Genomic DNA, 12,983 nt, shown 5'->3' with positions numbered 1-12,983 from the left:
GAAGTTGAATTGTTAATGTCTGTTTTTAGCTAGCTTTTGCAGCCACTGTAACATCAAAGATGAAAAGTCATGTTAAATAAAAAAGCATCTTTTTCAGAGAGAGTTTCTCTTTGCTTTTGTTTTACGATGACGAGGGGATGGGACCGGGCTCACAGACCAAACCTAGAGATTAAGGACCATCAAACGCATGCAGCAGTGTGCCGTGGGACATAAAAAGAGAGAGAGCGAGACGGAGGGAGGGAGCTGTCTCGCCCTCCCCTCCTGCCCACAAGCTTGATCGGAGGCGTGCTCTCAGCTTGAGAAATGGCTCAAATTTACCATTCCGGCATGCATGCGATTTTTCAACAACATAAAAAAAAAGGCGTACAGTTCCCCGGTGCAGCTGCTAGCTAAAAGCTTTCATTAATTAAGACATTTCTTTTTCCTCTTCATTTACTTAATTAAAAAATGTGCTTGAATGTTTTTTATTCTTTCTCCTTTTTCCTCCAAATTTCCTTCCATTTCTGTGACACTTTGATCCTCCGCTCAGTGAAAGTAAAAGACTGGATTTGGCCCCTAAAAATATCAGAGCTAATGTTGTGTGTGTTGGGAGCTCAGGGGAGCTAACACAGACTCGAGAGGGTGTGTGTGTGTATGTGTGTGTGTGTGTGTGTGTGTGTGTGTGTGTGTGTGTGTGTGTGTGTGTGTGTGTGTGTGTTTTGGTGTGGTGTTGAACAAATGGCAGGGCTACTGGGAGCAGGGCTGCGCTGAGGCCAACATCGAATAAACTCATAGGCTGAAGAGAAAAGACCAGTTTGGTTCCTAATTCTTTAATCATATTTGATTAATGGTTCTGCAGCAGAGAGGAGTCATTTTTGCATTTTAAAGCTATACAATAATTAGTTCCTCTGAGGTTGAGGTTGGAAAATTGTCTTTACTCATTTCCAGCGTACAGAAGCATCTTGCATGGATGAAAGTTTCACACAAGCAAGAGGGCTCCCCGAAATTAGGCAAAATTAGCCTTTGAAGACATTCAGTAGCCTTTGGAGTTTGTCTGAATTCCTAATTGCAGCAGAGCCACTGAAAGATGAGAGGAGCGTGTGTGTGTGTGTGTGCGCGCGAGTGTGTGGGTGCATGTGCAGGTGTGCATGCATAGGCCCACTTGCATGCTTTATGTGTGTGTCTGCCCTAGATATCTTGAGCATGGTGCTAAATCTAAGGGCTAATATCCTGTGGTGGTTTGGCCCTCCAGAAAGGTGCAGACACCTGCACTAGACTTGAAAAGGAGCTGTGATTAAACCTCTCTGAACTTATTCAGCTTTGCTTGAATCTCTGATATTGTTACGGCCTGAAAAGGAATGGTTTTGCTCCGATTAAAAAAAAGCAATTTAATTTATTTCTTAATGAAACTAATTAAAGAAAATAACTAAGCCCAAGCTTTTTTTGCAATAAAGTGCTCTATGCTACTATATTAACAATACTTTTTTTAAATCAACTGCCCCAATTGAGCTCTAAGTCCACCAATCCAGCTTAACTCCAGATGACCCTGTTCCTAACACACACACTGATTATTGGCTTAAATACATCAAACTGCCATGATCACTCCCATATGGAAACCGTTAGTCCGATATGAAACCCCATATAAAAAACTTGCATGGAAAAAGGAAGGAAATTTGTGGAAAAAGAGAAACAGACTAAAGCTGTCACCTGAATACTGATTGGTACTTTTTCATCTTTGATGTTGCAGGCTAGCCTATACAGAGGAGGGTACAGTCGCTTCACTCCCTACTAAAAGAAAGAAAAAAAGCGAGAAAAGACAGAGACATTACCCCAACAAACAAACAAAAACTATCTTAAAAAAAAAAGACAAACACAAAACAAGCAAACGCCCGGTCCTTGGTGGAGAGCTAAATCAAACTAAAAGCTTCCAGGTCCCCATGCTGAGCCCCTCCCCTGACACCCTCTCAAGCCGATATTTCTACAACAACCTATTTGATGTCATCATTGGTCTGCTCTTGTTTTGTATTCATTTTGTGCTTTTTCTTTTGGAAAGTTTTATGCACATGTGCATTATCTTGACTGCTGTATATGGGTGCTGTGTCACCATAACCAATGTGAGCCTACTGCAGCACGCATGATGCATGCTCAGAGGTGTGTGTATGCAGCCGCTGTCATCTGACTAAGAATATACTGGGGCATTTTTTTTAATGATATATACATGACAAACAGGAAACATACCAGGTCTGATCAGGTTGACAACGATCACTGATCCATTCCAATTAATTTTCTAACCTTCCTTTTAACACATGTAGAGCTCAGTCTACGTGCTGACTAACATGCCTTGGTGATTCTTAGTTCAAAGACAGCACTGCTCTGATTGCTTTCTTTTTTTTTCTTTCAACGTTGGAGTGTCCTACTGTTGTGCACTTGCAGTGGAGCCCTACAAGCTGAACTATGTGGTATGACAGCATGCAAAGTAAAGGGTCATGGAGGTCAGATATCTGTCTTGGACTCACAATACTCATACGCCGCCAAGTCTCCTGCAAATTACTGGATGTTTATATGCAACTATTCTGCACAGGTGGACATGTAATGCTGACTGAGTACAACCAATGGGAGTAGAGTGTTAGGTGTTCCTAGTAGCAGCCCAGGTTTACAATTCTTCTCATGCTAGCAGTTGGCAATGGTATGTAAACTTCACAAGACCAATTTCAAGTGAACACACACCAAATTTACTATGTGCTCTTAGCTGCCTAAAATGACTACTCTTAAGGGTATTTGTCTTTCATACACCCTTCTTGATAAACATTTTTTTAGTACAGGATTTCTGAAAAAATGGTAAAAAAAAAAAAAAAAAAATTCCAGACTTAATAGAATTCCTCCAGAAATCACAGAATACATTATATATGTTTTTTCATTGGTTAAATAGCTTTCTAAATCATTTAACTCAACCTTATATATAAAAATGGCAGAGTGCCCTTTTCTAAGTTGCCATCAGTTGCTATAGTTGATTGGAATTTTGTCCAAAATTCTGACCTTACTTAAAAAATGCAGTATTTTTGTGTTAGTAGTTGTTTGTTAACCCAGCTCTGTGGTACATTTTGTAGCTATTTTGGAATGTTGTACTGGGATGCAACAAAAGGAGCAATAATGTAAAGCAGTCCTATGGAACATCACGACTAATAACCATCTCAGTACAAACTGTAGCTCGTAAATAGGATTTATTACAAGAGTGTCGTAGCACAGGTAGAGCTCCCCATGAGTTCTTTTTTTCCTCAGCAGCAGTTTGTGACTCTGGGGTTGGATAATTGATCCGTCAATCAGGCCTAATCTGGCCTAAAATTAAGTAAAATGCCTAAAAATTGCTGGTTTTAGTTTTTTATATATATTTTCTAAATATTATTGTTAGTGCAATCTCTTTGGTTTTGGATTGTTGACACATTTCACAGACACCCAGTTAGGGTGACCAATTAATCAATTTCTGTTTGTCTACAGAGTTTGTTTCCTTAAAATCTAATCGCGAAATAGTTGGATATGAATGCAATTTGCAGGAGACATGGTTGCATAATGTCACTAACATACCACAGCAAACGAACTGTACTCAAGGCTCACTCGTACACCAAACATTTTCCACATAAACTCACACTCACTAATGACACAGCACCGAGGTGGGCGAACCCGACAGAGGGCTGTTCTGCTACGAGTCACTGGTCTCTTTTTTAAGCATTGCACAAAATGTTTTACCTCAGGATAAGCTAACTGAAACTCACAAACTGGAATACAGTGCTATTCACTCCTCAGCAGGCAGGATAGTTTTATTTCTAACACAACCAGCAGGTTTGTCCTCTTTGCAACGCGGCTGTCTACAAGAGATGATTTTTGTTTAAGCAGAGGCCCCGAGAGAGGATGATAAAATAAGACTGTACTGTTCTTTATTAAAGCTACTGTATTATATATATATAGACATATACTGTATAACTAATTTTACACAGCATACACACACAAGTACAGTTAGATATTATATAAAAGCACCCAGGAGTTAGGAGATGTAATGTAAATGTGTGTAGAGTGCAGCAGTGCTCGCCTCTTAGTCGACATACAGTGGTTGCATTGGCTTCTATTACAATTTTGTGCTACGTGAGGTGGGTTGAAAAGAAAACTCTCTGTGTAGCTGTAAGCTGTCAAGATTTCAGTGCAGCTATGGAAATACAACTCAAAGCTAATGCCAATAGTATTTAATTTATATGTACTCACAAAAGTGTTTGTGGTCTCAAAAGAAAAGAAAATCTGTTTGTTGCACTTTATTTGTTTTCTGCTTTTTCAAAACTTTACGAGATGTAACATATTTATAAAAGTATCATATACAGCTAGTTATGTTTAGTCAAGATGTTAAAATGATATAGAGTAATGTTGTATATCAAAAAAAAAGAAAAAGAATATTAACCCATTATCTCATAAGTCAAAGAAAATCTTTATGTGGGTAAACAAACATCGTTCTTCCTTTTATATGCTAGTACGTACGCACCATTTGGGGTTTTTATATGAGTCAAGATGAACTTTGAATATTATTTTTACCATTTTCAAACGGGAGAACTGGTTTGTGCATTTACAAGAGTTTAACGTATAAACTCTGCACCAGAGTACATGTGTGGGTGTTTAGCTAGTGACCACTATTAGAAACCTAGACTGGACTGAAATAGATTTTTTTGTTTTTCTGATCTGAATGTGTATGCCTATGTGCTACATATATATGCATTAGAATGTGTGTGTGTGTGTGTGTGTGTGTGTGTGTGTGTGTGTGTGTGTGTGTGCACGCGCGCACGTGCGTGCGTGTGTGTTGGGAAGAGAATGAAGGAGGAGGTGAGTGCAGAATGCTAACACACCGTAGTTAGCTAACAGTTAACAGCTAACAGTTATACGTGGCTTTACTATTAGTCCCTGTAACAACATCACAAAAACCTCAGATATGTCAGTGGCAAGATTTTTAACTTTAAGTTGAGCCAAATTGTCATATAGATACAAAAAAATCCAAAAAAATGTCTACCTTATGTAAATTTATACCATGTGAGGAGGAGCAACACAACATTACCATAAACTAAAATCTCAAACATAATGTTAGAATGTATCACAGGACTGAACCGCAATTCATTTAACTGAGTAGTCAAGCAAGAGAATAGAATATCAGTTTCGTCATCAGGCATTCATCATACACTACACTAATTTGAATAACAAATTTTAATATGTAATTATGTATTTGAGCTCTTTAATTTATAATTTGTGCTTACAAATTAATAGCGCGTGATCTCAAATTAAGAATAACTATCGTAATTTAAAGAGATGTCACAGATCACTTGGTATTATTTAAAAGATCAAATCTGAAGAACAAAAACTAAAGCGCACCATTTTTTTAATATATTTCTAAGTTTGGTCACAAATTTGTAAAAATCCAATTCAGCACTTTTCCTTATCCAAGACACTCCATCTACAGTGTTTCCAATATTTTGGCAGTACATCCAACCAGCCTCAGAACCGCACCAGTCTATTACGATGATGAACCGCTGTCAGGTCAAGACCCTGGTGAGGACAATGAGCATGCAAATGAACTTCCAATCGACCATTTTTGACAGTTTGTGCGGATTTTTTTTGGTTGTTAAGACTAATTATTGCATCAGTTATTTACATCATTGCTGGTGCTGCTACATGTGGTCTGCGGTTGTGAGACGGTTGGATGTACGGCCAAATTAATGGAAACGACATTTGAGACAAATTATGGTAGTAAAATGCACATTCATTTCATGGCTAACATCTATGGCATTGTGTTGTTTGATCAAACAGCACATTTTTGAGTGGCCTTTCACTGTGACTGTCCAGCACATCTGTGTAGTAATGACACTGTTTATTCAGCATCTTGATATGCCACTCCTGTCAGGTGGATAGATTATCTTGGAAAAGGAGACGTGCACACCAATACAGCAACCAAAATTTGAGAGAAATATATCTATTGAGTATGTGAAAAAAGTCCAAGCCTTCAATTTAAACCTGTAAAAAATGGGAGCAAAAACAGGTGTTGTGTTAAAATTTTTGTTCAGCTTATATCAGTGTATCTCCAATCAAGCTCAGTTAATTAAAACCACAAAATACGAACTTATGTGCAAAAAAAATCAAAACAAACAAAAAATGCACCAAAACAAGATTATCCATCATGTTCTATTGGACATGTTCTTAAGTCCTTTAAAATTGTTGTAATTTGCTTTTAGTGATCACACTCTATATTAAAGCATAACATATGCAATGGCAACAAACTGAGCTGCTACTCACAGATTCTACAGAGTAACCAACAGTCCTCACTCCTAACAAGTTTATTCTTACAAAATAATAACAGACATCTGCAGATTGTTAGTGCCGGTCAACATTAATGGAAACAATAACAAAATAAGTAGAGAAATGTTTGTGGCTGCACACAGTACATTGCCATGTCATGTTATTACAGGGACAGGTTTGAGTATTGTCATCTGGAATTGCTCCTATCAGTCTGCACGGGTTTGTCTACAGTTTACAGAAAAAGTTTAGCAATTAGCATTGTTTAACTGTCTCAGTGTCAGCTTATCAAGGCTTAAACGTGAAAGACAAAACATGTAAATAACTCTTGTAGTCAGTACTGTAGAGGTCTGAGCCGTTTAGTTCTGCTTACAGTTTGTCGAAAGTAATTTAAATGTAAATTTATTAAAAAAAACTAAAACTTTGATATTTTTTGGTTTAGTTTGTCTTTGTTGTATTCCATAACCAGCTTAATATGCAACCAGACCTCTATTTGATCCAAACATTTGTTTGTACTTATTAATAGTAGTATTGAAATATGTTTACATATCAGCAGAAAATATTCTTTATCCATAATTTATATTTAATACAAGTATTTACTAAGCCCTGATAAGCTGGCAGGTGCATTTATTAGTCCACCTAAAAGATTTGTACAAAAGAGAACCAAGCAAAAAAGTTACAGTACTTGTAAATACATTTAAATGTATATACACACACTATATCGCAATTCTCTGAGTAACTGTTTTATATGTATTCCTATATGAAGTGGGGTTATCTGTGTATTTTCAATTCAGCTCAACTTGTTCTTGAATTGTATGTAATTTCTATAATGAGAATATATTGTCTGAAAGGTGTAAAGTAACTTTCATTTGGGTTCATTTCATAGGTAAAAGTATACTATTATGACTTTTTCTTCATTCATGAATTATTTTTGTTGTCGATATGTGACATATAAGTAATCTCTGATTGTTTTGAGTGTCAGAATAAAGCAGTTATATGAACATTATGTCTGCCTTTACACATGGATGTTGTTGATGCTGTTGTAAGGGTTCTCCATCATATTTTTTGTTGTTGTTTTGTTCTTTGGTTTTGTTTTTTGTTTGTTTGTTGTTGTTTTTTTTTCCTTTTTGTATGTAAGCACCTTATTTGTTAGTTAAAAGTGTTTTCTCACTTAGCCCTGGTGGTGTCTAGCCATACAGATGGATACAAAACTGTATTTCTATGGTGGCCAAGAGAGCTTAACACAATGTGACTTAAAGCGATGGTTCTTCCCAAAGTCAAAAGTATGTTCTCTTGCCTGTAGTGCTGTTTTTTAATATTGACTGTTTGTTGTGTGAATTGGTGCTCAAAGTGCCAAAATAACGCATTTGAAAAACTAAAAAGCAATGTCTCTTTCCAGAATTGACAGAACTGTTTCCGCCAACCATATCGTTGTGGAGAAGTATTTACAGTATCGTTAGCTCATTCAGCTCAGTTAGCTAACGTTACAGCGTAGCCTAAGAAGATGCATTAATGTTACAATGAATGAACAGTTTATGAGAACAGTCTCTAGAACACCCTAGATTTTTGGAAAAGATGGTATAAAGCTTGGCTTTAGACGATAACTGAGGGGTTCCAAGATTGCATTTCGGCTAGTAAATTTTGCTACAGATGTATTGGACTACAGATAGAAAGCACTTCCATTACCAAAAGTTTAACGTTTTAACTTTGAAGTTTAAAGTTGTTTGAAGTCTCAACCGCTATCATAGCTTCTTGTTAATTGAGGGTAACATTAGCAGAATGGATACATCACTTAGACCATTTGGTTGGAGTTTGAACAGAAATTGGCAAACATAAATATGACGTTGTTGATGTTGTAAGTGGAAACAAATACCAATTGTCTTATTATCAAGTAAAAGTTGCATGTTGAACTCTTTTTGCCACCACAGTCTGACAAAAGACAAGAGTTTAGTATGTCAGTTTTTAAGAATTTGAGTGTTGCTAGCGCCAAAAACTCAATTTACCCTCATTGTATTGGGGTAGTAGTAGAACTCTCAGAGACACATCTAAAACTATCTGTATGGCTCGATGTTACACGATGCAAGTTGACAAATGCATCTTTTTGTAATCTGGGTGAACTGAGCCTTTAATGGGCTCCCGATTTAATGCCAAAAGAGACTTGTTTTAACAAACTATGACTGAAAGGAGCACCTGAACTAACCCTCCTCTGAATCCTTCACGTCTGTGGGTGATTAATATATTTGTCTCTGCAGCCCTTCCACTTCTAGGCTGCCTGTCAGTGAGGACTATATGTAGCTACGGCGCTATTGTGCTCCCTCCCCGCTGAGCTATAAGACTGTGTGTGGATATTTTTGTATGGCAGTCCCTGGCGAGCGCTCAGTAAATCCGAGGTATAGGCTAGATAGGAGATGTGGTGAGGCCAGTTCCTCCACGAGACAGATACTAGGAGAGACAGGGCAGACGCTGATTGAGCACGCCACTTGTTTGACTGTTTGTCTCTCTGGATCGGGGGGTGGTTAATGCACTACAAAGGCGTTTCTAAATTAAAGCTTCGTCTTCTTTCATTTCTTTATTTATTTCTTTGTCAGAGGCTCCACGGAGCTGCTGGAGATCACTCTGAATTAGCGAGCATCTGTCATGACGAGGGTCCTGGGACACTCGCCTCGCCTGCCCCCGACACCCACACACATCCCAACCCCCCCCCCTTCCCTTCCCTGCTTCCATCTAGCCCCATTACACTGAGATTTTCACTTTGCACTGCCAAACTGCCGATCTCCACTTGTATGATTACAGAGCACTCTGATCTTTATTCTGGGGAGAGCAGCAATACTAGTTTTGGCAGGCGGAAGGCCTCTGCTCCCGCTACTTTCATGCCACATTACAAGAACGCGATGAAAAGTGAATGAAGCTGTTGTCTCTCTGCTCTCAAACTTTTTTTGCAGTCGAGTTTTAAACGTTGTTTCCTTTTCGGCTGTTCCGTCTCAGTCCGTGTCTTAACCTTACATTGTGAACATTTTCTCCTTGTACGTTACGTAGACAGAGAAATTTCGGGGCGGGAGAGCTTTACACAAACTCTGTGTTTACTCCGTACATTATCCCAGATGTTTACTTGTATTTTTTTTTTTCAAAGAACTATTTTCTAGCGTATTCTTTCCTTGACAAGCAAGAAACTTATTCGGAAAGGAATAAACTTGCTGCTCCGCATTGACTTTTAATAAGACCTCTCATTTTATATGCCTATCATAACATCCCATTCTGCATATTTACCAGTCTCCCCACTTGTCTCCCCTGTTTCCAGTAAATACAAAAGGAAGAGCTGTACTCAGTATTGATGGACATCACAGATGAAAACAACGAAGGGAGGAGAACTAGCTTTAAGAAAATAACACAAGAAGAAGAAGAAGACGAGAAGGAGTCCCTCTACTGAGGCTGGCGAGGGAAGACGGGAGGCGTACAAAGTGGCGCCGCGGCAGCGGTGTCAAACCAGCCACAAACTTGACAGACGGAGTGAGCCAGTTTCCACCAGGGACCACCTTTTTGCCGGTTAGAAAAAGACAGAGAGAGAATGAAAAGTGTCCCGTTATTATAAAACATTTTATTTTTCTATACTTTTGTGATTTACAATGGTAAAAAGTGTGTATAAAGCAGTATATATGTACAAATCTGTTTTTATGTTTTTTGGTAAGGGAGATGAACAGTTGGCCCTTGATGCTGATTCTGTGGTATGCAGGAAGGAGGAGGGAGGACCCCCCCCTCCTCTCTCTTTGGCACACTGCTCTGTCGCCGAGGTCGTGTAAACAAAAACATAAACAGAAAGGTGGCAGGGAGAGCTCGGCATCCAGGCAGAAGCACTTTCTACGCTGTACTTCCTGTGGGTGGAGTCAAAGGTCAGCCTCCTGGTCTCACTGCTCCGCCTTCTTCCTTCCAACCCCCCCACGACCTCCTTCCTCACTTCCTCCCTTCCTTTTCGGGCTGGTGATGTCGCTCCTTTCTCCTTGTTGCGGTGTCACCGGCCGGCAACGCCTACTGTTAACAGCGTCCCCCGTGGATACTGTCGTGATGTCACTTTCTTCTGGCAGCACCATTGGGCATCCCCGCCCTCCCCAATGGGCAGCGTCACTGGTTTACAACGTTGGGGAGTGGGGGGGTGAGCCACGGCGGGACGGTGAGACGGTATAAAGCCGAGCCTCCCCGGTCTGCCCCTCTCCACGCCCCAGCAGAGGTCAATGACTGAGGACTAGTTTGAGAAAAAAAAGCGCAGAAGTCACCGACTTTACTCACCTGCCAGACTCCGAGCCCCAAGCCTTTGTGTCACTCTGCACCGACGGACAAACTATCAGACCAACGATGATAAGGTGCATACAAACTACCAAGGATGCACGTTTCCACCTGACGAGAATAACTCATCAACGTCCATGTAACAAATTGAATTATAATCGAATAATCCCATTGTACTACATCAGCAGGTGCATAACCAAAACACAAGCCTGAGGCATATAGACTATGTCGCTAGATAAAACATTATAGAAATACAGTAGTGCCCATCCAACGGTAACAAGGAACGAGGGCTGAAATGTCAATTTTTTTCTTTTCTTTTTTTTGTCAATGTATTCTAAGAATATTTATTTGTGTGTTTTTTCGTTTTTTGCAGCACTGAAAACTTTTAAAGAGGAAAAAAAGTTTTAATTTGGTGGAAGCGAAAACCTTAATTCTTTATATCAGAAGAGTCACTGTAAACGTGTTTAAACAAGAATGTTGGTTCAGTTCTTTGAATGTACATTAATGTCTAGGGTGTCCAATAAGTATGTATTCTTTTTCTGTATATAAATATATATACATATCTATTATATGGGCTGTGGTGATGTCAGGGAGTAGAGGGGGTGGGCAGGAAAGCCTCTGGCCCCCGAACATAGATATCAGACCCCCTCCAACTAAATATGTCCCTGATATTTACTGTAACATGTGATCATGTGTTATATGATTGAAAGTGTGATGGTGATAGTGTGAACTGATCTCCCCCCGATTCCCCCCTTTTACCACACAAACACAGCAACACACACACTGTGCAGATACTCATAGACTGACAACACACAATGTTTGCCCCATCAAATGCAAAACATCACATCCTACTTTTTTACCCAACAGACACTTCAGGAAAAAGAATCACATCTGCAGTAATTTCAGCCCTTCATTGGAGCTGGGAAAGACTTGCTAATTAGCGCAAGGTGTTGTGGGTGTCAGTTAAAGGAGAAAAAAAAAAAAGTTTATGAATATTGATTTTTCTTTTCTTACTTGAACCAAAGTATGATTTGAACACACAGTCTCAGTGCTCTTTGATCAGGAGACAGCGAGACTCTGTGATGACAGTGGAGCCCGGATGTGTATTGACGTGACCCAGATTTCATTCGCTCATCACTGCTGAGGAAGAGCTCGCTCTTCTGCTAATGTACGGAGCCCCGCTGATCAAGCGCAGCTCGCAGCTTCCTGCAGCAGCCTCGGTTTCTGAACTGCTGTTCTCATGCTGACCCTGGTGGGCAGGCGGTTTTATTGCATATTGGAAATAACCTGCTGGCCCTGACAAGAAACTTTTTTTTTTCTTTTTCTTCTTCTTTTTTTTTTATCAGAGGCAAGCAGGTTCGGGTGAAGCACAACTTTGAGAGTTCAGGGTACACTACTTAGTTGGTAGTGGTTTTCTGTGAATCGTTCCGAGAAGGTAACACTAGGTTAAGCTCCCGACTTCCTGTACAAAACTACAGTGTGTACTGTTAATATCCTGTACAGTAAATCTCACCTCACACTTCTTGATTAACTTCATCTTATTTCAGGTTAAAAAAAGAAACTTGTTCTGAATCAGGGCTCCTACCCACGCGACCTCTGTTCATCTGTAGACAGCTTCTCATATATTACAGAGTATCTATATCATGGCAACTAACTGTTGTGAAGTCTAATTGGGGTAAAGTCGGTCATTTGTTCTCCCATGCAGCGATCATATGCAGGCTTAGCATTTTTTATACCTGTAGATTTGTTTCTGAGAGTCACATGATTCATCTGGCCTACTTACAGCAAACTTGTGGTGGGTCAGAAACGACTCAGGAGCAGGTTGGAGTTTTACTTTGACAGGAACTTCCTGGGAGGCAAAAATCAGCTTAATGGTCGAGTTAAGTGACAGAGATGAAGAACCAAAGCTTTTATTTATTTATTTATTTATTTCTTGGCTTACTAGCATTATGGGTTGGTCACATGGTCCGATTTTGTCCACTGAATGATCTATGCACTTATGCAACAAAAACAGATATGATGTCACATGTGAAGACACCACCGTTATCTACTTATTCTAGTTGTAGTTCATAAAATCTTAGGCAATGAGGCTGGCGCTACTCTATATTTTCATTGTCGAGAAAACCCATGAAAACACTCAAACCAGCAATGTGTCAGTCTGTCTCTATAATACTTTCTACTTCCTGTTTATGGCTCAGAATTTGTGGAGCTGTTGTTTTAGGGAATGAAAAAAAAAGAGCTCCTGTTCTAGTAGCTTCCATTGCATTACTGTAAAAAAAACAAAGATGACATGATTATTGTCTTACATCAAAACGACTACAGCTCCCATGAGGCTTTGATAGTGCTCCGTTGGTAAGGCCTCATGGGAGCTGTAGTCATGTACTGACAAAATAGTTAAAAACACACCT

General features: G+C 39.4%; 1 protein-coding gene across 6 annotated transcripts in view; it reads left to right on the top strand.

Moving 5' to 3' along the window:
* The window catches only part of LOC121956111 (RNA binding protein fox-1 homolog 3-like), a 546,203-nt gene extending 536,288 nt beyond the window's left edge, over nucleotides 1–9,915 (top strand). For 5 of the 6 annotated variants that reach the window (XM_042504222.1, XM_042504225.1, XM_042504223.1 and 2 more), the window contains one exon: nucleotides 1,727–1,808. In XM_042504222.1, coding sequence (XP_042360156.1) covers nucleotides 1,727–1,771 — 45 coding nt within the window. In that variant the 3' untranslated portion in view covers nucleotides 1,772–1,808. Of the gene's footprint in view, nucleotides 1–1,726; nucleotides 1,809–9,595 lie in introns of those variants that run through there. The other variant, XM_042504227.1, reaches the window with a different exon arrangement.
* Nucleotides 9,916–12,983: the final 3,068 nt, after the last annotated feature.

Source organism: Plectropomus leopardus, chromosome 17, assembly GCF_008729295.1.
Source record: "Plectropomus leopardus isolate mb chromosome 17, YSFRI_Pleo_2.0, whole genome shotgun sequence".
Lineage (NCBI taxonomy): Eukaryota > Metazoa > Chordata > Actinopteri > Perciformes > Serranidae > Plectropomus > Plectropomus leopardus.
The sequence above is the reverse complement of the archived record's forward strand: the minus strand, read 5'-3'. Positions and strand labels throughout refer to the sequence as shown.